General features: G+C 37.2%; 1 protein-coding gene across 1 annotated transcript; it reads left to right on the plus strand.

Annotated features, from left to right (window-relative positions):
* The first annotated feature begins 252 nt into the window (after window positions 1-252).
* On the plus strand, window positions 253-23,166 carry LOC306885667 (RNA cytosine-C(5)-methyltransferase NSUN2-like). Its single transcript, XM_079442347.1, has 19 exons — window positions 253-462; window positions 657-814; window positions 1,264-1,368; window positions 1,478-1,583; window positions 1,704-1,775; window positions 1,894-1,978; window positions 2,061-2,253; window positions 4,402-4,476; window positions 6,397-6,527; window positions 7,269-7,342; window positions 12,828-12,958; window positions 13,199-13,295; window positions 15,277-15,485; window positions 16,819-16,911; window positions 17,399-17,534; window positions 18,394-18,474; window positions 19,184-19,322; window positions 20,227-20,266; window positions 22,429-23,166. The coding sequence occupies exons 1-19, from the start codon at window positions 379-381 to the stop codon at window positions 22,742-22,744; spliced, it is 2,325 nt and encodes a 774-aa protein (XP_079298473.1). The 5' UTR covers window positions 253-378; the 3' UTR covers window positions 22,745-23,166.

A 23,166-nucleotide genomic window follows, 5' to 3' on the forward strand; every position in this document is an offset into this window, starting at 1 on the left:
CTTTTACTGTTGCTTTCCTAATTTAAAATTTTTCTAAAAATTTAGTCATAAGCGGAATGAAATATTGAAATGCAGAAAACGCATATGTGATATAATTTCAACTATTTTAATTTGCGTTATTTTGTATAGTTGATAAGTTGTGTTTTATTATTCTGACAATTAATTAATTAGGGCTGACGGTCAAAGGTAGAAAAAGAAAAGCTTCTGCATATAAGTCAGGCGATAATGCGGGCACCAAGGAAGGGGTCTTTCAGTCGAATGTGCGCTTGTTTAGATTGCGTCACGAACACGTGAGTCCAGCAGGAGTTGAGAAGTGCAGCTCTTAAGACAAGCAAAACGCATCGTAGGTTTATATCCAGAGTTATATGCGTGTCCAACATGGGCAGGAAAAACAGAAACAGACAAAGACCCCAGCAGAACAGAGATGGAAGACCAGAGGGGAAAAGAAGCAGAGATGATGCTGTGAGTTTGCTAACTGCTCTAGCTTCTTACTTTTCTGCGCAGTGCCAACACTGCAGATGCATTTCTGAATATAATGTTATATTATTGTGGTCGTGAATGTACAATGTAAAACCATTATACCATTTCAATGTAATCTCATGGTAAATGGCATATATGAAGGTAGTAATAGTCACTCACGTGGCTTCTTTTGGCAGGGATGGCGAGCTGGATACTCTGAGATCATCAAGGAAAACAAACTCTTTGAGCTTTACTACAAGGAGCTGAAGATTGTTCCCGAGGGAGAGTTTGAGGAGTTCATGGAGACCATGAGGGAGCCACTGCCAGCTACAATACGCATCACTGGATACAAGAGGTGAGGTCTAAAGTTGTAATTGAATGACAAACAGTGATTTCAGACTTAAATGGTTGAGAAATACTAGTTAAATTTTATTTACTGCTCTCAGAATCGTATCATTTACCACTGACCATCAGCCGCGCTGCTTTCAAGCCATATTGCTTGACAACTTTTATGGATAGTTGAGAGGACATTGTAATTTAATAAGCTTGTGACAATATACTCCTGTCACAATTACACCCCTACAATTTAACTTGCATCTGTTTGAGATGTAACAAAATATGAGTGTAATACAACAATGTTCTAATTCGCATCTTTTACGTATGAAGAACGGGGACAAAAAAATGTATAATAAAAAAACAGCACTTTATTTCAGGTACTAACACGATTGGAGAAGTTAGAAATATAAAATGTGTGTATACAACAACTTTACAGTTATTTGTCCCTTTTTTAACCCCTGTAATCAGTCATGCCAAAGAAATCCTAAATACTCTTAAAGAGAAATACTTCAAAGAGGTTCAAGATCTTGAGGTGGATGGGCAGAAGATTGAGGCTCCTCAGCCCTTAAGTTGGTAAGATGAATAAAAAACTTGCGTGTTTCACTTTTACATTGGTTTTGAATGTCCTTCTGAAAAACATTGTACTTCAGGAGTGATCATTAGTCTCTCCATGCTGTTATAGGTATCCTGATGAACTGGCGTGGCACACTAACCTGAGCAGAAAGATTCTGCGCAAATCTCCACTCCTGGAGAAATTCCACCAGTTCTTGGTCAGCGAAACGGAATCGGTAAATAAAAATCAGCAATTCCTGTGGAACTTCATTTGTTTTGTTTTTTTTAATGAATGCGAATATGATTTGACACTTTCAGCCATTTTTTTTTTTTTTTTATCCTATTTCCTCAATCAGGGGAATATTAGCAGACAGGAAGCAGTCAGTATGATTCCTCCTCTTCTACTGAAAATTGAGCCTCAACATAAGGTACACCAGTGTGAGCTTCCTTAAAAACTAGCTGAATGTTTTTCTGTTTTGTGTGTTTTCTGCATTCTTTATAATTGTGAGGTCTCATCTCCATCATCTTTCTGGCTTGTCTGACTAGATTCTGGACATGTGTGCAGCTCCAGGATCGAAGACTGCTCAACTAATCGAGATGCTTCACTCTGACATGGACATGCCTTTCCCTGGTAAACCGTTACTCATTAGTATGGGTTTTAATTTAAGATGATCATATCTCATAGTTGTCCTTTATCTCTTCTGTGTCTTCAGAGGGTTTTGTAATTGCCAATGATGTGGATAATAAGCGCTGTTACCTGCTGGTCCACCAGGCCAAGAGATTGAACAGTCCATGTATTATGGTGGTCAACCATGACGCCTCTAGCATTCCACGTCTGCACTTTGATCAGGACGGGAAGAAGGAGGTCCTGTTTTATGACCGGATCCTGTGCGATGTACCCTGCAGGTGAGCGCCTCTGCTTGGACCCAGAGTTGGTTTTATTGACCTCCATGAAAAAGCTCCAGTTTTTCAATCAAATTATTAAATTAGAAATGTTGCCTTGCCAAGTAACTTAAATAAAATGAGTAATTAGGGCTGCATGATAATGGTTGCACTGTTAATCACGATTATTTTGCTCAAATCGGATCAAATCAAGAGAAGGACAACTTGCATGGTTTAGTGGCAGATCAACCGCAGCAAACAACAGACCGAAAGGAAACAGACTGGCTGTATTACACTTTTATTTTGGTCAGAATGGAGAAAGCTAAACTTAAATGTTTGCCAGTGTTTTCAGCACATCAGTGCTTTTTCCATAATGTAGGGAGAGAGTGTGTGTGGTTGCCAGGTTGGGAAGTTGGATTGGGAAACCAAAGAACAGAAGATGTTCATTCATGAGAAGAGCTCTGATTGGGGGATTTAAGCTCTTGACATCTGGCAACCAGAACCATGAAAGATTGTGGAGGCTTGTTACTAGCAGGCAAATATCGCAAAACGATTATGCTTAATAAATCAAGATAAGCAGAAATCATGATTAAAATACAATTTATCTTGCAGCATAAAATTACTAAATTACTGAAATAAAGCTAAATAAAAATGGCCGAAGCACAATTTTCTAAAGCTTAAAAAAAACCGGAAAATACAAAAATAAAAGGTTATTCAAAATTTTCATTTAAAAATTATTATATATAAATAATACTAAAATTATACTATACAAATCCCCATACCCTTACACTATATACAACCCAACTTAAAATTATTATTATTTTGGCAAAGTATGAGGTGTTCGTCTGAGTCATAGATGCCATACAGAAAAATAAATCTGGTTCAGACTTTTAAGAATAAAATGGGGAACTGATTTTACTATACATGAAATGGGTTTGTTTGGCTTCTGATTGGTTTTAGCATCTGTAGAGCCTTTCTACTTGCCAAATCTTTCAGGAAAACCTTCCCAGAACCTTCAACCTTACAGTCTGGTTTGTGATTATTGGTTGCTTAAAATGTCGTCATCTGGTCTCTTCTAAGTGATTATAGGCCAAAATAAGCTGCAAAGAGAGCAGTCAAACCATTCAAACTGTAGATGTATATTCTGCTTTTTCCCTTGGTAAGAGCCATTGTGTGTGTATGTGTTGTCAAACAGCAGGAATCTGCTTTCTTGTACATAGATATGAAGTTGTGATTGACCACAGAGAATGTAGGGATCACAATTGTAGAGGCACACACACATGCCAGAGCACTGTGTTTACAGTTGAGCAGTGAATCTGTTCCCAGCTTGTAACATCATATAGCAGGGTTTAAAGTTGGTGGACTCTATACTTGGCCTGCAGCAGAATCAGGTGCCAAGCACAACACCGTCTGCTCTGCACCAGCTGGCCAAACATCTTACACACACACACACACACACACACACTGTGGTCAGCGTGGTTTTGCTGCCTAAACATTTCTCTCCGTCTATGAAATGATTTGAAGTTGGCTTTAAAGATGTAATTATGGCTTGCCTTTTTGCCTGCGTAGGATTGTAGTTTCCTAACTTTGAGTTCATTCCTGAATAGCACTTTTATTTCATTCAAAATTGTTAAGCAAACACTGGTGTAATTGATTTAAAAAATAGCATATGATCTCATGAGACCACAGGAAACTCTCTTAAAAGTTAATACAGTCCAGTTTAAAATTACTTGAAGGAAATAAATGTGGTGGTGATACCACAATCCGTAATCTGGTGAAGAATCTCTAATTATAACAAGTAACTCGAGTTACATAATCAGATTACTTTTTCAAGTAACTAACAAACAGGGTGTGCACAGGTTTGTAAATGCATATGTTGACAGGCAGGCAGGATCGTAATGTTCGGACCAAATAATCTGATTGGTCAAACATTTTATGGTCCTACACCTTCCACAGATGAGATAAATACATTTAGACCACTTAACTTAGTGATCGCTATTGTGATGTGAAGAGACTCTCAACCAGCATAACACAAAATGTTTTTGATCCAAATCACTTACCCTGCCTTTAAATGTAATAAGGATACCATAAAATAAAGGGTAATATGAAATGATCTGAAATTGCATTGCAGTTAAAAAGCAAACAATAAAATCCTCACCCTTTTCTCTACAGTGGCGATGGAACGATGAGGAAAAACATTGATGTGTGGAAAAAATGGACAACCAGCAACGGCCTCCAGCTCCACGGGTAAGACTAGTCCAGTTCATTTGGCCTATGTTCAGAATAGTGTACTCTTACGGTTTTCACTGTGTGCTGTGAATACAGGGATTCCGTGGGGTCTTAAAATGTCTTAAATGTACTTGTATCAAATTTAAGGCCTTTAAAAGGTCTTAAATTGTAAAAAAAAAAAAAAAAACACTTTGGGGACAGAAAGACCTGGGGCCTGTTTCATAAAACAAGTTTACCAAATAAGCCAGGTTTATTTCAGTTAGTCTGACTTAATGTCAGTTGATTTGGTTTAAAATAAGTCAGACTAACTGAAATAAGCCTGGCTTATTTGTTAAACTTGTTTTATGAAACAGGCCCCAGAATTGCAATATGGCTGAATGTGGTGATTAATCTTCAAAACGTTTTCATTAAATAAACATGAACGCTGCACATTCAAAGTCTGGTGCTGTGCTGAAGTGTTAGTTCACCCAAAAATGAAAAATCTGTAATTAATTACAGACCCTCATGTCGTTCCAAACCTGTAAGACCTTCAGTCATCTTCAGAACACAAATTTAGATATTTTTGATGGAATCTGAGAGCTTTCTGACCCTCCATAGACCGCAAGGATATTACCACAATCAACGCACAGAAACGTAGCAAGGATGTGGGTAAAATAGTTCATGTGACGTCAGGGTTTGAACTGTAATTTTACGAAGCTACGAGAATACTTTGTGCGCAAAGAAAACAATAACATGATTTATTCAGCAATTCTTCTCCCCGACTTACCGTCTTCTGCCATTTTGGAGAGCACCCCAGAACATAATCAACGTAATCAGCATTGTTTACATTCAGTACACAGCACACGCATGCTGAACGCAAACAACACTGATTACGTTGATCATTATCTTTATCGATAAAATCCTAGAAAATTGAGAATTTTTTATCAATATCGCACACCCCTAACTTATTTCACTTTAATTTAATTTATAATTTTAATTTATATTTATAATTGTAGAAAAATTTTTCTTTGTAATTGTAGAAAACATTTTCAAGTTTTGTGAAAACTTGTATCTGAACTGTAAATTATGCTTTTTACAGTAATTAGTTTAATATGGTACTATAGACATTGCCCTGCCCCGCTCATGTGGTATTAATTTTATTTGTGCAGGTCTTAAAAAAGGTCTTAAAGTCTTTAAATTTAAACCCTGGAATAGTATGCAAGCGTTCTGAATGCATGGAATACCTGGATTTGCCTAAATCCATTCTACCGGTATGTGGAATATTGTAATGCGCGCCACTTGATCTACAGATATTACCTCTATTGCATATCTCACAATGGATATAGAAGTATAAAAAGTATGAATTATGTAAGTGTATCTTTGCAAGTGTCTTAATGCAATTTATTCCTGTAAAGTCAAAGCTGAATTTTCAGCATCATTACTCTAGTCTTCAGTGTCACGTGATCCTTCAGAAATCAAATACGCTGATTTGATGCTCAAGAAACGTTTCATTGTCTTTACTGTCAATTTTAAGGCATTCTTGCTGAATAAAAATATTAATTTTACACATACAGATTATTTATTTTATTAAATCAGTTAAATTAAGAAATGTTTGGATACTTGTTGTGTACACAACTGTATTGATGTCAACAATGTATCGTAGTTTTGTACTACTACTTTTGACCAGTGTCTTCATGCTCTCAGATGAACCCAAAAGTCTTGATGCATGATGATCATTGTGTCTGGAGCTTAAGCACTTTGGCAGCGGCAGTGATGTGTTTGCTGGAGGAGTGTTTACTGTACCTTGTTAATGAAACGAGATGTTGTGTTCTTTAGGTTGCACTGTCAGCATGGGTCTGTTTGTGTCTGTTCTCGGGTTGCAGTGGTTGCAGAACAGAGCAGTTTGTTATGCTCTAAGAGTCTGTGTGTGTCTTTTCAATTCCTCTCATTTTCTGTCAGGTTGCAGATCAGGATCGCAGTGCGAGGTGTAGAGCAGCTGGCAGTAGGGGGCAGGATGGTGTACTCCACCTGCTCTCTGAACCCCATCGAGGATGAAGCCGTAATCGCTGCCCTGCTGGAGAAGAGTGAAGGTATGTGTGCTGTCCTCTGGCTTCTGGCTCAAAAAAACATTTCTGCCCCATTTCATTCAAAGAGAGAATTGTTTTGCATGTTGAAAATAAAGCTTTATTTTAGGACCTTTTTTTTAATTTCGAATTTCTTATTTGAATATTTATCATCTTATATAAATATTTATCAATATTTTCATGATAGTTAAGCACATTTTCACCCCAGTTCTTCTTACCATAATAAAGCTTTTTGAGACTTTCTGCAATAAAATAATTTTAAATCCGCAAATATAAAAATGAATATGTGAGTAGTTTTCTGAGCAGTGTTATTTTAGTACAATTAACATGCTGTTATAAATTGTTAATATTTTGAGTTTAATTTATATTTCTGTTTTAATTTTACTATTGAAGTTTTAGTAATTTTGTTGTGTTCTTGTCATTATGAATAAAAATGGCTATGAAGTATTACTTCTAGTTAAACTAATAATTTAATTTAGTCTAATATTCATTTAGTTTGAAGTGTTGTTATTATTATTGTAGTTAAAGAAAACCCTATTCTTGAGGTATAATAAGTTTCAACTGTTTTTTTTGTGTCTTTCTATTAAAATAAAGTTCAAAACCTGTGGGAAATACGATTTTTTTCAATCAAACAGTGTATTATAAGCATTAAGCTGAATGTATTAGTCTTATCATTTCTCCTTCATCTTCTGCTTTTACTGATCTCACTCTCCTGTGGTGGTTTCTTTACTCTCGTTTATTTCTCAGGTGCTTTAGAGTTAGCAGATACCTCTGCAGATCTCCCAGGACTCAAATATATGCCTGGAATTACAGCTTGGAAGGTAATGAAGCATTAGCCTCCACTCTCTGACATCAGTTTTTTTCCGTACTGTTTCTGTTTATGAATGTTGAGTTTGCCCTGGTTTATGTCTTTTGCCTTAGCACAGTCATTTCCCTTCATTAACTGCAGGAAGGGCATTAGACTATAGGTAACAGATGTCCTCAATGGAGTGATGCCCACAGTAAAGCTCTTTTGATAATCCAAGATATCTTGGTAACATTATTAACATAACATGCCTAAACTCGTGATAGCCTCCCTAACCAAATTGAAAGTAATCAGATCTTGTACTCTGGTTTCATATTGTAAAGTTCAGACAGTGATGCAGAGTGATTATGACGTGGTTGGAAACTTGAAGGCTAGTCTTTAAAGGAGACTTGTATTATGGTACATCTTGTAAAAAGGGGCATAATAAGTCTCAGGTGTCCCCAAAATGTGTCTGGAGTTTCAGCTCAAAATAACCCACAGATCATGTATTATATAATTTGAAAATGCCTATTTTTAGTGGAAACTGCTTTCTCTTTAAATCATTGGTCTCAAACTCAATTCCCGGAGGGCCACAGCTCTACACAAGTTTAGCTCCAACCCTAATCAAATACACCTGATCCAACTAATCAAGGTCTTCAGTATCACTAGAAACTTCCGAGCAGGTGTGATTTTGAGCTCTGCAAAGCTGTGGCTACAGAAAAACGCCCCGACCCCTTTGCTACATTTCCTTAAGTACTTCAGACCAAGACCAATACCCCCCGAGGTGGAGACAGGAACTAACAATGGTAATTTGCAATTTAATCAAGTCGACTTAGCACCTTTTGGGACAGAAGGTAATTTGCATGAAAACCACTGCGAACTGACCCACCCTCTAAAGTATGCAAAATATCTCTGAACTCTTACGATCTGTATTACCTTTTAGTTTACTTCTTATAAGAATGAGACCATTGTACCAGTCGCCCTGAGACAATTCAAATGATACCAAACATGACTGTAAATATCACTTGCATTAATGTAGAACTTTACATTCTACTATCGACCATTCTGACTGAGCTGAGTGAGTGAAGGATGGGTGAGGGGAAGGGGATGAAAAGAAACTGATGCATATGTGAGAAAGTTCCCACATTTTCTCTCAGTGGGATGTGGAGACAGATGTCTGTATGTTAATGCACTGTGTGTGTGTTGTCCATCTCAGAAGTTCAAAGTGTCTGAGGTTCTGTAATTCTTACAATACCACTTCATATAGTTAAGCAATTTCACACGAAGAGTGACTTTTTTTTCTTGATTGCAAGAGAAAAAAGCAATTACAAATGTGTTTTTTTTTGTTTTGTTTTTTACAACAGTTCAATAAGTTAATTAAAAGACTTACGTTTTTGAGACCAAATTTCCTGTTTTTGTGCTATTTTGACAAAAAAAACTCCAAACAAAGCCACAGCACAGTTTTGCGTCTCTGAGCATAGAACATGAGTGTTTCATTCCTGAATGAATCAACTGTTTAAATTAATCATTTCAATCCAGTTTATTAACAGTGACTTGTTGCCACCTACTGGCGGTTTTAATTTCACATTTGGGGGGCTGTCATGGCCTAATGGATAGAGAGTTGGACTTGTAACCCATAGGTCGTGGGTTCGAGTCTCTGGTCCGGCAGGGATTGTAGGTGGGGGGAGTGAATAACCAACACTCTCTCCACCCTCAATACCACGACTGAGGTGAGACCCTTGAGCAAGGCACCGAACCCCCAACTGCTCCCCGGGCGCTGCAGCATGACTGCCCACTGCTCCGTGTGTGTGTTCACTACTGTGTGTGTGCACGTTGGATGGGTTAAATGCAGAGCACAAATTCCGAGTATGGGTCACCATACTTGGCCACACACCACTTCCCTTTCCCCCTTTAAAGTAGCTTTTATTATTTAAATAATTTCAAATATCAGTATTCAACGTTTTATTTTTAATATCAAAACATTATTTATGCATTTATAACTGCAATTTAAATGCATTAATGTCTTGCATTAAACATTGTGTAAATGCATTTAAATGCCACTTCAGTTGCAAATTCTGTTTCCTCCTTCCTGCAGAGGAGGTGAATTTTGTTGATACTGATTTAATTTGCTTGGTAACAGCCAAAATGTATTATTCTAATTCACTGATTAAATATGAAAATTTGACTCAAAAGATAATAAAATGGCTTTATAAACGTAAAAATGCCCATAAAATGTAAAAATCATTTTAAACTTATTAGAAAAGATTTCTATCAGTGTGAACCATACACTGTAAAAAAAGATGGACGACGCGTCTCCGCTTCCTTCCACTATAGAAAAATGAAGCCAAAACATCCCAGTATGGCTGCTGCCATCGTGAGTAAATGACGTCATTTGGAGCCGGAGTCTGCGCAGTAGAGATTCGTTGGAGCCAGAGTCTGCGCAGTAGAGATTCGTTGGAGCCGGAGTCTGCGCAGTAGAGTCGTGAGGTGGAGCCGCAGAATCAAACTCCCGCAGACCCAATCAACCATAACGACATGCCCCATTTTTATAGCATCAAATTACTAGCTAAAATCAAACTTACCACAAAATTGAACCTATATCGGCGTGATAACTACCTTAAATGACCAAAATCATATTTTGGAAAATTGTATTGGAAGTGTAATCTTTTATGACTCAAGTCCCATTCGTTTACATGGAGAGGGTGGGGTTTATGACCTGTACTGCAGCCAACCACCAGGGGGCGTTCAAAGAGCCCGCAGCTTCACTTTCCAGTACGAGTGAGACACACCCTGTGTGAACTGACCACCACAAAGAATATGAAGAATATCAAAAACTTTAGGAGTCAGCTGTCCATGGCAGTCCTTAAGGTACCAGCACAATTACGCACTCAACAAAATACCTAATTATCGTTATCGATAATATCCCAGAAAATATTGAATTTTTTGATAGTATCACGCACCCCTTGTTTTGAGTATCATGCTGAAATCATGCAATTTAAAGCATATTAATTTAAACTTCTAATATGCGGTTTTCTGAGCGTGCACATCTGAAGCACGCACACAGAAAGCGGCTGTCACACAGTAACATAAAAAGTAACAAAATAAGCTCCCTTTCATGTCTTATTGCGCTTAAATGGTCAAATACATTTACATTTACATTTATTCATTTAGCTGACGCTTTTATCCAAAGCGACTTACAATTGCTATATATGTCAGAGGTCGCACGCCTCTGGAGCAACTAGGGGTTAAGTGTCTTGCTCAGGGACACATTGGTGTCTCACAGTGGATTCGAACCCGGGTCTCTCACACCAAAGGCATGTGTCTTATCCACTGCGCCATCACCACCCCAAATACACACGTTTGTTAAAAATACATAGTTATATCTACATTTACATTTAGTAATTTAGCAGATGCTTTTTTCCAAAGCAACTTACAAATGAGTTACAAAACAATAAATCAGTAAATCCACTGCTCTTTTGTCTCCTCTGAGGCTGAGACTCTGCTCGTCAGTTAGCATGCTTGGTTTGAACTTTTGCCATGGCATTAGAATTGGTACACCATACTCACTTGTAAAAACACAATGGCGGCACCAAGGGGGGGAAACTTGCAGATTAAAGTGGTCAATAGACATTGCTAATAATAATATTTGGTGTAATGCAATGCGTTTACGTGGTTTAAGGTTCAAAAATCACATTATTTTCCACATACTGTACATTGTTGCTCCTCTATACCCTGCCTTTCTGAAACGCATTGATTTTTTACAAAGCTCGTTGTTCTGAAAAGCAAGGTGTGCTTTGATTGGCCTGCTATCCAGTGCGTTCTTATTGGCTAAATACCTCAAGCATGTGACTGAAATGTTACACCCCTTACCATATTGTGATGCCGACAAAACCAATAAAACCCATTATAATCAAGGAAATTGTTGCATCCAGTGGAGACATAATTACTGATTATAATGACTTATACTGTCTTTTTACTCATTGCATTGAATTGGGCCGCATAAACATAAAACCATGTCTGCATTTGTGATTGGAGAAGCGACAACCAAGCACGCTACTGATTATTCAAACGGGAGTTGAGCAGTGTAAATTCTTTAAAAATGAAAACGTACTTGCAGTCTGTGAGTCAGAAGTGCCAGACTGTCCTTGCAAAGTTGGAATCGCCTCACTTTATAGAAACAGCCTTTGTGCACAGCTGGCATTATAGGCTACTATCCCAGGTTCAGGAAACAGTCGTCTGTAAAATGCGCTGCACACACTCGAATATTTGGGTTGAACTGTTCTGGAACAGTGTTGTAAATATAACTTAACCACTGATTGGGCTTCCAAAAGAGAACACAAGTAAAAATCAAAGTAGTTTTGCTTTCACAACGAAACACAGCGTCTCCATGACATGGCGCCGGTGGCAGCAACAATACTACAGCGAGAATAAGTTATCCCGCCTTTCTTTGTGTACACATTTGGGCGGTGTTATGCAGATCTTCCCACAAAGTGATGTAGACATGTGGGGGCATGTTTAAATGAGGCGATTTAGGAAGGCGTGGACAAGTCTTAACTTTTATAAAGAATATCTCTTTGGGTCTGAGACTTTAGTCTTTGCAACTTCAAGGATCTTATCTATACACAAACAACTTGTAACACTCCAAAGATGAAGGAAAACTAGAAATCGCATTATATGACCCCTTTTAAGGGGCAGTAATATTATAATAAGATCACTTTTCTGCATCATGGGGAGAGCGAGATCTGAGTGGCTCATTTTTTCACAAGCTTGCAGAGAAAGGCTTACCAAAAAAATTTACTACGTGGTTCTTTCACGTTTTCTGGGTTGTAGATGCACCAGGGACACGATTATAGCACTTAAACACCGGGAAGAAGTCAGATTTCATGATGTCACCTTTAAATGTAGCTACAAAATGAAACTTTTTGCCACACATGCCATTGGCGAGTCAGTTGATAATTAACCGACCATATGTATTTGCTGCTCAAGAAAAGCTTCTTCTTCCTTGTTCTCCTTCACTATTTTTATACTAATCTTGAAATTGAGATCTTTTGTAACATTTTAAATGTCTTTACTTGGTATATAAGGCCATGATCCGCTCTCACAAAATAGTCTTCTCTTTAGCGTTTATTTGATATTAATCAATCGTTATATTGATATTAATTTAGCGTGTTGAAGAAGCAGAGCACACACTGAAGAAGGCATTGAGCTGAAACGTTTGTGTTTTATCCTATTGGTGATTCATAGCAAATAAATGCTAAAGAGAAGACCATTTTGTGAGTGTGGATCATGGTCTTATGTACAAAGTAATTGATTGAAGCACCAAAATAAAAGATTAAGGTCCCTTAATCTTTTATTGTGGTGCTTCAATCAATTACTTTGTACATAAGACCAAGAGCGCCTTGCAAACTGCTTGGAAATGTCTTTTCTGTCGCTTTTGATCAGTTTAATGCATCCTTGCTGAATAAAATAATTTAATTTCTTTACAAAAAGGTAGTGTAATCTAGCTCTGTGCTCTTTTAAAGGTAATGACTAAAGAGGGTCAGTGGTTCTCTGACTGGTCAGAGGTGCCAATAAGTCGACACACTCAGATCAGACCCACCATGTTTCCACCAACAGACCCAGAAAAGCTGGCCAATATGAAGCTGGAGAGATGGTGAGTTAGTTTTGATCAAAAATATTTGTCTATAACAGAAACTAAGCTTTTAATCAAACAAACAAATAAAAAACTAGCAGCTTCTGCACATGCTTGTTGTTCCAGATCTCTCCTCCAGATGGTAGTATACAACCACAGTAAAAGTGAAGCAATGCACACATGTAAACTGTCACTGCGAGTGTGATCCTAATTTACTCAGATTTCTCTAGTCATTATGGTACATTTGGCTTGTGTTTTCAGTATCAGAATATTGCCCCATCACCAGAACACCGGTGGGTTTTTTGTGGCTGTGTTGGTGAAGAGGGCGCCCATGCCATGGAACCGCCGTTACCCAAAGGTAATAGAAACATAAAATGTATGCAAACAGAGCATTGAAGTTGCATGAGAGAACATTTATGGTACCTATTTGTCATTTTAACTAACAAAGCTGTTTTGAATCCACCCTCTTTGCTAGTACGTGTACCTATAGCTATGTTTCCATCCAAAGTTACAAACCAAACATGCGCAAAATTGGAATATCACATAAAACATTTGCAAATAAAGCACCGTTTCCATCCAGTGAGTTGAAGAGAAGAAAAATTTTATTTGTTGTAGTAGAAGTCACTGTACACAAAAAAATATTATATACAATAAACTACGAGCTTCAGAGCGCACAGATGAAACGTGGTCATGTTATCATATTTCGGTGCCTGCTGTTTGGGAAAGCAGTTTCAGGAGTTAATTATAACGGAGCACTTTGAGACTTTGCGTAAGCGTTTTAGAATGAAAAAAAATAGCATTTCAGATGCTGTGCAATGAGATCCAGTTATGCTGTCCCATCGCAAAGTCACGTCTTTTTTGATGCGCATTAAGGAATTTATTTGGTAAAAGTGTTTCCATTAGTGTTGTCAAACGATTAATTATGATTGATCGCATCCATAATACATGAGTGTGTACTGTGTATATTTATTATGTATATATTAATACAAACACATGCATGTATATATTTAAGATATTTATAATACTATAAATTTATAAATTCATATAAATGTAAATATTTTCAAAATATATACTGAATGTGTGTGTATATGTATATAAATAATATACATAACATGCATACAGTGGTGTGAAAAAGTGTTGGCCCCCTTCCTGATTTATTTAATTTTTTTGCATGTTTGTCACACTTTAATGTTTCAGATCAAACAAATTTAAATATTAATCAAAGATGGCACAAGTAAACACAACATGCAGTTTTTAAATGAAGGGTTTTTTTTATGAAGGGAACAAAAAACAAAATCCAAACCCACATGGCCCTGTGTGCAAAAGTGTAAAAGTAACACAGTATTTCAGAAAAAGAACATCATACCAACAGTAAAATATGGTGGTGGTAGTGTGATGGTCTGGGGCTGTTTTGCTGCTTCAGGATCTGGAAGACTTGCTGTGATAAATGGAACCATGAATTCAGCGGTCTACCAAAAAATCCTGAAGGACCATGTCCGGCCATCTGTTCGTGACCTCAAGCTGAAGCGAACTTGGGTTCTGCAGCAGGACAATGATCCAAAACACACCAGCAAATCCACCTCTGAATGGCTGAAGAAAAACAAAATGAAGACTTTGAAGTGGCCTAGTCAAAGTCCTGACCTGAATCCTATTGAGATGCCGTGGCATGACCTTAAAAAGGCGGTTCATGCTCGAAAACCCTCCAATGTGGCTGAATTACAACAATTCTGCCAAGATGAGTGGGCCAAAATTCCTCCACAGCGCTGTAACAGACTCATTGCAAGTTATCGCAAACGCTTGATTGCAGTTGTTGCTGTTAAGGGTGGCCCAACCAGTTATTAGGTTTAGGGGGCAAGCACTTTTTCACACAGGGCCATATGGGTTTGGATTTTGTTTTCCCTTCATAATAAAAAAACTTCATTCAAAAACTGCATGTTGTGTTTACTTGTGTTATCTTTTGATTAAATATTTAAATTTGTTTGATCTGAAATATTAAAGTGTGACAAACATGCAAAAAAATCAGGAAGGGGGCCAACACTTTCACACCACTATGTGTGTGTGTGTATGTGTGTGTACGGTTTATTATGTAAACAGTTTTATTTTGGATGCAAGTAATCATTTGACAGTACTAGTTTACAACAGTTTATGTGCATGTTTTCTTACTGGATAAGAATTTAACCTACTTAGTTGAACTCACAAGTTTTTTTTATGTGCATTTTTAGAATTTATGCGCATCTTGGTGTTTCCATCAAGCATTTTTTTTTTAATGCGATATCCTAAAATGCGCATAAAAATAGATAGAAACATAGCTATTGTCTCTGTCCTCTCTTTGTCTGTAGCTTCGTAATAAGGAGGTGAACTCCTCCAGGGAGGTGGCTCCTGCAGAGGAGCTGCAGATGGGGGAGTCTCCCGCTGACGTCCCACCAGCAGACTGCTCGTCCACTGACGCCCCTGTGGAAGCGGTGGAGGGCGAGACTCCTGCAGAGGGAAACCTGTCTGTCCCAGATACTCCTGACCCTTCAGAGGTCAAGAAAGATAATGCCTGTGGGTGAGTATCTTCAGTCAGGTGTGTATGTGGGCGCAGAAGTCACTCTATTGTTCTCTCTGCTGTTTGTTCGTTCATTCTTTTGTTCTCTCTGTGCTGTGGATTTTGGGATATTTTGCCTGATGATGATAAATGAATGATAAAGCCTATTAGTCACAAGGGTTTTAAAAACCAGTATTATAAATCAGTAGATCTATTATTTGTTATCTCTTTGTTGATTTTAAACATTTAATTAACAAGATCTTGGTAAAATATTAAAATAAATCAATACAATGACAAGAAAATCAGTAGCATTTTTAGGGTGTCCATGATCACGGTAGGATGATCATGTCCATAGTTCCCAGATGAGATTTTGCTCAAGAGATTTCAAACACAGTCCTGTTAACATCTTGTTAATGTGTAATAATAATGATAATCAATGTATCTTACATATTACAATAACAATAGTTCATATTCTAGCAACAACATGAATAACAAACAAATCTTGTTGTTGTTAGAATAGTTTAAAACAACCATTATAGCTATTAATATGAATTTAATAATAAAATAACTATATTTTATAAACCTAACAATTATTACAATAGTAATAAAAAAATAACTGATAATAATTCATGTTTTTTTTTATTATATAGCATACTTCATAATTAATTTATTGTTGTTATTAAAGTGAACAGCTATAATGGTTGTTTTAAATTATTCTAATAATAAAATTAATAGTTTTTATTAACATTGTTAGTTTTGTTATAATTATTGTTATTGTAGTATTATGTAACAGACACATTGATTATCATTTAGTTATTTTTATAGTTAATTTTTATTATTATTATTATTATTAGAATAGTTGTTTTTATTTTAATTTATTAGCTATTGCCAATAGATAGTGGTGTTAGTAATAATTGTATTTATAACGTGTTTTTTTTTTTTTTGTGACCGTTTAATATTAGACGCATGGCCACAATTAAATTCATTGCAAAATAACATTTCCATCTGGAAGCTCCATGAGTTGCTCTCTAAATGGCTCCATACTGTGAAAATAACAGCAGTATATTTAAGAAAAACATGAGCGTTGAACAGACATTATACTTGTACTATTATTTGATGACCGTTTGAACCATTTATTGAACCATAATCTGTTTCACATAATAGTTACAGCACACAGCAACTGTGCAGTATTCTTTAAGAATTCGGTAAGAAAGAATTCCGTTTCAAACCCTTTGGCTTTCAGGCATTACTTGTGGTGTTGACTTCAGTGCCCCCTGATGGACGGTGTGCGTTACTGCAGCTTTTCTTCAGTTACTGTGCTCCACATTGACATGAAGTGCTCTGTCTGTTCCAGGCCCCCTCCTCCAAAGAAGATGAAACTCTTTGGCTTCAAAGAGGATCCTTTTGTGTTTCTGACAGAGGATGACCCCATCTTCTCTCCCATCCAGTGAGTGCCTCTCCTCTCCATTTACAAAGCCTCGCTGCTCAATACAAATACTGTTTTTTTACAAACGCTCTCATATATTGCTTGTTTTTTTTGTTTTTTTTTTAGCAGTATTTTTCTGATCCCTGTGTGTTTGTCATGTCTGAATATATACACTTTGAGTGGGCTGGGGCCTTTGTTTGTATAAAAATGAGCACTTATCTGCTATTACACTGTACATCCTATGTGACCGATCAGATGAATGGATGATATGATCATTACCGTTCAGTCACTGTGACTCTGTCTTTTGTTTGTGATGAATGTTATTTATTTTCTCACACAGATGCACAGTGCCACAGCGCTGGCAATCCGCCATTTTGACTTGTTGGAGACAACGCCTCTGCTCCATATGTCGCTGCGTGTTCAGCGCTGTGCGCATATGTGCATTTTTTTTTTCATCCTGTCTAACCATCATTTATTTTATGCTGTGATATTTCTTTGTCTGCTGCAGAGCTTTCTACAACCTGTCTCCAGATTTCCCCAAGCTGAATGTATTGACTCGCACCCACGAAGGAAAGAAGAGGAACCTGTACATGGTGTCCAAAGAGCTCCGAAATGTTCTGCTCAACAACAGCGAGAGAATGAAGGCAAGAGCGCACACACACACACACTCTGATGGCCCTTCATCAGTGCTAGCAGTGATTGAAGATGGCGTACAGGCAGATGGGGACAGCAGCCTCGCTATGATCTCATCTCTATCTGTGCTCTAGTGCCTTCACATTCATCAAGTATGAAACAACCATCTGCTGCTAATGTAAACAGACATCACTGGAGTTGTGTTACAACAAAGAAGCACACTGTAAACACTTACACACCCTGTCCTTTGTTGTATTATTTGTGTTCTGAGCAATTAACATGCTGTAATGTTATTTGGGTAGTAATGCAGAACTATTATAACTTTTTTTTAAATTTAAAAATAATTAAACATGAAGATAAATAATTTTTATTGTTATATAATTATTATTATTTTATTTATATATATATATATATATATATATATATATATATATATATATATATATATATATATATATATATATATATATATATATATATATATATATATATATATATATATATATATATATATATATACATACACTAACTGTCACCTAATAGTAAATGTGTATATTAAATTATATGAAAAACAATTAAAAATACTTTTAAAAGGTTTATTAATTTTACTTGATGTTGATTTCAGCATTTACTAATACATTATTAAAATCAGAAGTTGTATCTGTTGTTACTTAATGGACTTGCATTGCTAACATGAAGTAAACAATTGTATTTTTATGAACTAATGTTAACAAAAACGAATAAGTACTGCTATAAATTGTGCTACCTTACTGTAAAGTTTTACCAAATTTAGCAAATAATAGTAATGGTTAAGTAGCAAAGCACTGTTGTAGATGGAGTTCTTCATGTCCTGGTTCTGTCTTTCTGCAGGTTATAAACACGGGCGTGAAGGTCTGGTCCAGAAATACTGATGGAGAACATTTTGGTTGTGCTTTCAGACTGGCTCAGGAGGTGGGTGAATGTAAAAAAACATAGTTTGGTGTAAATGTTTTATGAATCACTTGTGTATCTGCATGCATCCAAAATGTATGAATCCTAAATGAATACTAGACACTCCCCTCTAGAATAAAGAGTGTTGTGTTGACATGTTTGCATTATTTAAAAATCATATTAAAAGATCTTAAATTGAAAAGCAGCAGTCTAATCCCAAAGATATCTCTGCAATTGATTTCACATGCAGTTTTAACCAGAAAGGCTTTGGATATTAATTTGTACCGCAGTAATCAGTCTATAATTAAAGCAACACTCCGATATCGCAGTTGTCTCAGATGTTTTTTTGCTCAAAAACTAGGTTTAGTGGTCTGTAGGGAAACTAGTTAATCTCAATGTGCCGTTAATAGCCTCAGCTTACCTTCCTGTCTGCTCTAGAGGGAACTTCCATTACCATTTTCCACTACAGTCTATTGATTTTTAACTAGAGAAAATCTGTTCTGCGAATTGTGTATGTGTATTTATTCTTCCCATAGACAAAGAAATAGATTAAAGCGTGTATGCTGCTTTCCAAGGTTGAGTTAATAGTAAAGGGGAATGCATTTTTGCACTAGATTTAATCATCCTGTGGTTACATGCTTTTCTCAGCAGGAAAGGCTATGTGTGTGTTTTTGTTTGTTTGTGAGAAAGAGAAGATTGAGTTCTTGACTCTGCTGCTGTCTGTCTTCAGGGTATTTACACGCTATGCCCCTACATCAGAGCCCGAATCATCAACATCAGCGTGGAGGACGTGAAGGTGCTCCTCACGCAGGAGAACCCCTTCCTCAGCAAGCTTGGAGATGATGCTCACGATCAGGCCAAGAAACTTAGTCAGTGCCAATATCACTTGTGTTTTTAGTGTTTAATTTTTACGTGGTATTTTTCACCGTAATTTAATTAACGCGCTACATTTCCAGCCCTAGAAAATAGATAAATTCAAAAATCATGGAAAAGGTTGTTGCCACTTAACTGCAGTCATTTCTAGCTCACCAATCAGTTTGATATATTTCAGTCAGGTTTTCGCCTGCATCACAGTACTGAAATGCTTTAGTAAGGGTTATTAATGACCTCTTTATTGATTCAGGCAATCTTTCCATACTCTTATTGCTTGATCTCAGCTCAGCTTTTGATACTGTCTGTCATAAGTCATTACTTCTACGCCTTTCAGAGATTGGCATCACAGGAGCTGCGTTATCCAGGTTTTCCTCCTATCTGACAGACAGACAATACTACATCACCATACATAACTATAAATCACCCACTGTATTACTCGTACAGGGTGTTCCACAGGGCTCAGTTCTCAGCCCATTATTATTTACATCATGATCCTCGGATAAATTATTCGCCACCATGATTTTCAGTACCACTGCTATGCCGACTATATATACTGCATAGTTTGTTTAAATTTCATGTAATTGTATATATTTTATCTGCTAAATTATTAAATTTCTATTCTATGCATGTATGTGTTTGTGTATAGGTATTAGTCATTTATTAATTTGGTGTTATAGTAGTTGCTGTGGCACTTGTCAATGTGGTCAAACTGCCTCTGTCATTGTGACAAATTCACATCTTTAGACCAGAACCTATCGGCTTTTATTCTCTCTCTTGAAGCTCAGCATCACATTACAGCCAACAAATGTGAATTTTATTTATTTATATTTTTTTGGCTGACATCACTGATGTATTCAAAATATTTATCTGAAAAGCATATGTTGTTCTCTCTTTCTCCAGAAATGGGCAGCATTGTTTTACGATACCTACCAGATCTAAAGTAAGTGATCATGTTCTTAATCCATATTATTTCCACACGTTTATTGAACAGTAAAGAACCTCTTGGGCTTGATCTGCTCTAGTCTCTAGTTTATGCCTCGTTCTTCCCTTCATCTGTACCAAAGCCTAGTGAACTGCCTCGTTGTCCATTACCTATGTGGGGTACTTCTAAGACAAAACGGAAGCAATAATTTATTCCAATAGTTTGATGTTAACATGTTATTAAGCTAACAGGACAACATTATGGAAAAGTTTTAAATGCGTTGTTCACAGATATTAAGTTAATCAACTTAGAATCTCAGTTCATTATATGTGAAGGCTAAATGTAGTTCTGCCTTGGATTTGAACCAAAATCGGAATTTTGTAGGCAACTTTGTTTTCTGTATCTTTGGGAGCAGTCTCTTCATCAGGTGAAATCTTAACGTGCGCTCTTGGTAGACGTCTGGCAATGTATTGGAGTGGCGCTCGTGCTGGGACTCCTGTGGCGGTGGCTGGGAGGTGTGCCGTGTTGTACGTACACAGAGGGCTCTGTGATGGCACTCCCAGCATTTATCAGCCAGTCAGGAGACAAATGTATGGAGATTGAGCGCTTTGTAGCCATTACGCCCCTTGTCTGATAATTAAAGGGCTTGAACTGATGCACCCGGCTTCCTCTTCACAGATAAATAGCTCTTCATTGTCTCTCTCAGCAGAAAGCTCATTGTTTGGCCCACCAGACAGTCATGTTTCACGTTGATGGCCCTTACTGTGTAGAAAGCTAGTCAATCCAGCTGGAAACTGTGTCCTTTTATCTCTCTCCCTCTCTCTGTCACACACCCACCATTTTAATCCGTAAACTCTGGGTTTTGTGCCCATGTATGGCTGTGCTTATACCAATGTTTCTTCAACAATATGGAGTTTTTGTTTTCATTGCGCTTTAGCACACAATACAAGTTCATCACTCTTTTATGTTTTAAATGCGAGTAACAAGTACATCAGTCAACTTGCACATGCACACGTGACGCCCAGTACTCACAGAAGCAGCTGATTTCATGTTTGAACTGGAACTGACCAGTTGCATGGTGTGTGTGTGTGTGGGTTAAAACCAGGAAAATTAACCTGGGCTTAGTGTTAATACACACATACCTATTCAAGCATTTATTTATTTTGATATTTTTGGAGATTTGTTTTTGTTTGATTTGGTATTTTAAATATTTACATGTTTATTTTTGATATTCAGATGTAAATTTTAATTAATTTCATATTTTAGATTATTTATTGGATTTGCCGTTACGATTGGTCAGTTCGCCGGTCAGTCAAACTCCCGGCAAAGGTTGGATTTCACTGAAAATTAATTCAAGGGGGCAATTATTTAAATTATAAAAACGGACTCTGACACACTAGCTATGTTTCCATTCAAAGCTGTGAAGAGAACAAAATTCTCACTTGCGAAACTAGTGCAAAATATTAATAATAAAAATGTAAGTTTTTCAATCATGTGATCTGAGATAGATATGCAAGTTCTTTGTTGTGCATCAAGGGATTATGGAAATCTGCCTCAATTGAGCAAAAATTTGTGAATTTTAAACTGAATCTCAAACAGCCCTTTTTAGTATTCACAACAAACGGTACGGTTGATAAATGTTCACCACACAGCATTATTACTCCATTCCTTTTTGTGCTAGATGACATGTCTAAATTAGCCTCACGCCATCATAGGAATCTATGAATATGTTTGGTTATTTTCTCATTAATATGAGCCCCCACAAAGCACATACTCTAATATTGAAGTGCGCGCACTTGTTCTTCGCAGTGAGTGACACGAGCCGAGAGCAGCTCTGATGTCACTGTGATTAGCGGCGCGTGGCGCTGTGGTGTCATCCTCCTCTGCTGGCAGCGTGCTGCTGGCTCCCCACATGAAAACATGATGGCCCGTTCCAGCACAGTGCGCCTGATCATCTTTCACTCTTTTTCCATCCATCTGATCACAGGCGCTCTTAAAGTGCCCCAACCACCAACCCTGTCACACTCCACGTGGCCCTGTCTGCACTGTAGCTGATCAATAATTTGCTCATTTTCCTCTCTCCTTTTTCTGTCTTGCTTTCTCTCATTGTTCTCTGTCGCTCATTCTTTGGCTCTTTTCCCTCTTGTATCAACTTTTAATTTTTCTTTTCATCTCTCCAGGGAACTTGATGCTCCTCAGTGCCCTATAGATTTGTGCGGCTGGAGAGGTAAAACTTCCATCAGGGCTTTCGTCTCCCGTAATGAGCGTCTTCATTACCTCCGCATGGTGGGGGTGGAAGTCTTTCATGACAAACAGGGCAAGAGGAACGATGGTTCAACAGTAACCCAAGAAGGAAGCACAGAAGATGCCGAGGGACTGAGCCAAGAGCCGGATCTCTTAGAACAGGAAGGTGAAGAAACTGAGCAAAACGGTTCAGAGTCTAACAGTAATGGCACAGAACCTGTTAGCAGCACTTGTGATGGGCCTACAAGTTAGTTATCTTAGCAGTTAGTATGGGTCAGGAGAAAAATGAAAGGTTCCACCAGGCCTTCTATGTGTTTTTTTTTTTTTTTTCCTTTCCCCCAGACTGCACACTGTGCAGAAGCACCTGGTTTGCTAACCTCTGAAGAACTGATCTGAAAAAAAAGGATTATATTTGTTTTATCAGAGCTTTTTTAAATATTGATTAAAAGCATTTGCTGTTGGATATGTTTTTATACTTTGTTTTATGTTGTTCAAGGGACAAATTTCATGAAATTACATTTGTTACTCATTTTGCATAGTGTCTAAGAGCTGCACACTTGGTCAGTCTTAAAATGCATTTCATTTTCTCAGATGCTTGCACATGATTTACACACTGTACTTTATGCCAATTTGTTGTTACAATAATTGAAATAAACAGCATTTGTCAATATTTC

Source organism: Barbus barbus (genome assembly GCF_936440315.1).
Source record: "Barbus barbus genome assembly, chromosome: 19".
Taxonomy (NCBI): Eukaryota; Metazoa; Chordata; class Actinopteri; order Cypriniformes; family Cyprinidae; genus Barbus; species Barbus barbus.

Excerpts from the sequence above, each read along its gene's own strand:
- LOC306885667 (XM_079442347.1), top strand. The coding sequence starts at position 379 with ATGGGCAGGAAAAACAGAAACAGACAAAGACCCCAGCAGAACAGAGAT. Across the intron at positions 1,369-1,477 it reads GCTCCTCAGCCCTTAAGTTG|GTATCCTGATGAACTGGCGT; the intron begins GTAAGATGAATA and ends ATGCTGTTATAG. Across the intron at positions 2,254-4,401 it reads CTGTGCGATGTACCCTGCAG|TGGCGATGGAACGATGAGGA; the intron begins GTGAGCGCCTCT and ends TTTTCTCTACAG.